At 43.9% G+C, this 4,480-nt stretch overlaps 1 protein-coding gene across 1 annotated transcript in view; it reads right to left on the reverse strand.

Moving 5' to 3' along the window:
* Positions 1–4,480, reverse strand: part of LOC104965401 (carboxypeptidase B-like) — an 8,487-nt gene that overhangs the window by 2,003 nt on the left and 2,004 nt on the right. Inside the window, exons 4-5 of the mRNA XM_010794356.1 lie at positions 2,494–2,605; positions 823–954 (exon numbers count right to left, since the gene is read on the reverse strand). Coding sequence (XP_010792658.1) covers positions 823–954; positions 2,494–2,605 — 244 coding nt within the window. The remainder of the gene's footprint in view (positions 1–822; positions 955–2,493; positions 2,606–4,480) is intronic.

Consider the following 4,480-nt stretch of genomic DNA (forward strand, 5'->3'; position numbering starts at 1 on the left):
GTTGGCTCCATCAGGACTACATGTTGGCTCCATCAGGACTACATGTTGGCTCCATCAGGACTACATGTTGGCTCCATCAGGACCACATGTCGGCTTTATAAGGACTACGTCAGGACTACAAGTTGGCTCCATCAGGACTACATGTTGGCTCCATCAGGACTACATGTTGGCTCCATCAGGACTACATGTTGGCTTTATAAGGACTACGTCAGGACTAGAAGCTGGCTCCATTAGGACTACATGCTGGCTCCATGAGTTCTACATCAGGGCTGCATGTTGGCTCTTTAAGGACTACGTCAGGATCACATGTTGGCTGTACTCGGACTACATGTTGGCTTTACTATTACATGTGGTCTCCATTAGGACTACATGTTGGCTGCATCAGGACTACATGTTGGCCCTATCTGGACTACATCAGGACTACATGTTGGCTCCATGGGGTACCCACACGGAGAAACAGGAAGTAGAAAAGCAGACACACTCTGCTTTGATGCATTACGTCCACTCGTTTTATGATAACTCATTGTTTTATGACTGATTATTCTATGATGACTCATAATTGTATGATGTCTCACACACGGTTCCTTGCACACTTAAACAGGATCAAACATTTCAAACAGTTTCGATTACAAAAATACTTTTTTGTATTTCTTTAAAATATCTAAAAATGTACAGCATTGGGTTTTTTCCTTTTTTTTGCGAAGTCATGCTTAATATGTATGTAATAATCATAATAATAACATTAATATGAATGATATACAGAGTAGTAATAATTATAGTAATAACATTAGCGGGCAGTGCTAACGTTGGGGGAGGGGGTACCTTCACCAGGAGGGAGCACTGCCGCTGCGAAGAGGAGTGTGTAACAGTATAAAAACAGTCGGGGGGCGGGGTGGGGGTGCTCAATGTGTGATGGAGGCGAGGGGGGCGCGGTCTGTCCTGAGGCCCAGGAGGCTGCTGGGAGAGGGACAGAGGTTACCTTGGAGACCAAACAGCAGCACTGTACACTAATGACAACACAAGGGACACACAGACCTCACAACACACACACCCTAACCTCACATACATCAAACATAATGTCTAATATCTAACACTGCCTCTGCGGTAAACACCAGAGATTTTTAGATAACGACATAACCATGAGAGATGTGATGCTGTATTTTTTTATGTAAACATGACATATTCTGTTCAGGTTCATAATATTTTTTGCCTCTACTGTGACATGATTGTTGCCTTATTGCTCAACAAGGTCTTTTTTTTCTCATACTTCCTGTGCTACAGCACCCCTCTGTCTGAAACCAGAGCCCAGTCTGCTCTGATTGGTTAGCTGGCTGGCTGTGTTGTGATTGGTCAACCGCTTAGAGATGTCCAGCCCTTTAGCACGTACAATGTGTTGGAGGGCTAGCCAATAGGAGCACGAGTGTTACATAGTGACATCACTATATTACAGAATTAAGCAAATAAGTCCAATTGAGGCGTTTCAGTCTGTGTGGGAGACTTACTCACTTAAATAAAGTTACAGTGACAAAATAAGCACAAATTGATCATTATTAAATATATTAACAAATTATTTCAGTGGCTTGAGCTAAAAAAGTTTGGTCTTTCTTCACTCAGAATAAAATAACTTCTGACTACATGAACAAAACGCTGCTACAGTATGTCCCCCCCTCCCCCCTTTCACAGCTTCTTCCTCAGCTCCTCTCCATCAGAGCGACAGAGAGCCTGAGGGGGGAGGAGGTGAGATTTACACCTCCCTCTCTCCTGCTGAGACTCACCGACGGTGCTGCTTCGAGGGGGGGGGGCAGTCCTCCTCCTTCAATGGGACACGAGAAGCAGCAACACCGTCACAGCCGCACACCATCACACATCAGGAGCCTGCACACACAACGAGGTCCAGTTATACAGAGTGAACATCTTTATCAGCCTCTCCTTGAGCACACGGATTTGTGATACAGTGCATGAAATCAGGGCAGAAAAATATAATGAAATGTTAATTAATGTAATTGTTAGGTGGTCTTTCATGTTCTTCCTTTATAGTTTATTCCTCCTTTTTTGTTTTATTGATTCATATGCACAAATAATCTAAACATTGCACTACACCTGCTGATTCAAACCACACTTCCTTATTGGAGCAATCAGTGTTTGTTAACATGCTACAAGCTACATGCTAATCACAGTAAATACAGCACTAGCAAAGCAGTGGGTGTTGATGGCAAGCTATAACGCCCCACGGATCGATTTAAAAAAGAGGATTTGAGTAATATGATTAATGCGAGCCATTACTTCAATTACTTACAACATTAGAACTTCACACTCTGAAATGTGAACACACTTTTTGTTAAAGTGTAGCCTTCAAACCATGAAGAAGGAGTGACGCTGCTAAAGTCTTAAAGATTTGACAAAGGCATTACACACACAAAAACACACACACAGTGTGACGAACAGGATGTCAGCTGACAGTCTCTCAGACCCGTGTTGAACTCATGAACTAACAGCCATGTCTCCCATGATGCCGCAGCAGACCAAAGAGAGGGGGCGACCCTCGACCCCCCCCCCCTCCAACTCACCCCCCAGATGTGAGGCAGGAATAGAAACATCTTGGGGACTGTGTGGAACAATAAACAAGATTGTAAAGCTCACTCAGTAGGAGGGGGGCTGGTCTGATGCGTGGTGCGTTCAGGGGGCGAGGGAATCGGAGCGTCACTGAGCCGCTCAGTGAGCCGCAGCCTGCAGAGCGCTGTTTGTTCTGCCTGAGACACACGGTGCAGCGGGTTGATCATTGAACACGTCCATGCACATCACTGATGTCAGGGTTAATGAGTTACCTCCAGAAACCAGAGTGGTGTGGGAGAGGTAAACACTGAGCGGCAGTGTGTTCTCATGAAGTGTGTATTATTCTCACACTAATGTTACCAGGGCTGCCATGAACTGACAGCAGGGAGTCCTGTTCAACATCACACTACCGTTCAACACAATGACTATAGTCTGCAGGGCTTGTAAAGTTAACATGTATTTTTCTAGCATTTAATTCTGTGTGATATGAGAATCAGCCACAGTTAACATCAAATGTCTGTTCATTCTTCAAAATCTCATCTCCTGTATGTTGGCTAATAAGGAAGTACATTGAAAACAAATGTATATATATATATATATATATATATATATATACGTTAGACAAGAAGAAGAGACAGAAGCCAACAACGGCAGAAAACTTAACTGCTTATGTTGATGCGGACGGACGACCATTCCTCTCGTAAAGTGAGTAACGGTGAGACGCGTCTAAGCATGCACGAGCCGACTTCAGAAACGCCAACAAGGTCTCGCTGGTGGTACCGGTCTGCGTCCTATTGTGCCCACTGCGTTGTCAGGCAGCTGCTCAAGAGACCACTGAAGGTACCGAGCGCGCGGAAATCTCTATTTTCAGTCGGGGTATGCTTTGTTCAGTACAATGTTACAAGTAGGTAAGAGGAGAACAGCGCGCGCTAGAAGCGAAGAAGAAAAACGCGCGCGAGCGAGAAGCGCGATGAACAGGGCGGTGAAGGTGACCATAGTAATCGATGTATGTAGGTGAGCAAGACGAGTCGGTTCTTAACTTAAATAAAGGAATAATATAAATCGGTTATCCCAAAGCTAGAGACCTGTCAAGAGCTTATAAACCTGTACGAGCGGGATGAGAGGAGGGACGGAGGTCGTTACAGTCTAGGACCAGACGTAAGACTACCATAGATAAGAACCTCAATGTTTTTTTAGCTTTATTAGAAGAAAGACTCTAAAGAGAGGTTTCCGGTCTCGACCTCCACCACCTAAAATACATGTATACAAGTCCTGGTAAGGGAGAAGACATTATCATTATAATCGAAAGATGCGGAGGTAAACCGAAGTAGTGATGGACAATTACCAAGAACCGCCTAACATCTGTCCTATATGGAGCCGGCGGAATAAAGAGGCCGGCGAAGGTGGCGCGACGGGTGTTTTTTACAGAGCCAAGTCTAAGCTTTTTATATATTTACGCACAAAACACTTAACGGACACCACAAAAACACTTTACGACATCGCAAAAGACTTTACGACATCACAAGACTTTACGACATCGCAAAAGACTTACGACATCGCAAAGACTTACGGACAATCGCAAAAGACTGACGACATACACAAAAGACTTTACGACACCACAGAACGTGAAGTCGCGTGGCATGAAAAACTTGTAATTTCGTTCCTTGTACAGTGTCATCTCCGGTGTTTTAGAGTTATAGTTGAACTTGTCACACAAAGGGAATACTGCCTATTTGTGCGTGTAGAGGCAGAACTCTAAAATTGATATTTTTATGATCTTGACAGTCCGTTTACACGTAACACTCACACGTTGTTCATTTACAAACTGTCCTAGTGACTTCAATTACTAATTCTTAATTGTTGTTCCCATGGTCTTCGTTTTTATTTGAAGTGCACTGTTTGATACGTATATTAGCTGCGGCATTTA

This window comes from Notothenia coriiceps, unplaced genomic scaffold, assembly GCF_000735185.1.
Source record: "Notothenia coriiceps isolate Sejong01 unplaced genomic scaffold, NC01 NC01_scaffold00037244, whole genome shotgun sequence".
Lineage (NCBI taxonomy): Eukaryota > Metazoa > Chordata > Actinopteri > Perciformes > Nototheniidae > Notothenia > Notothenia coriiceps.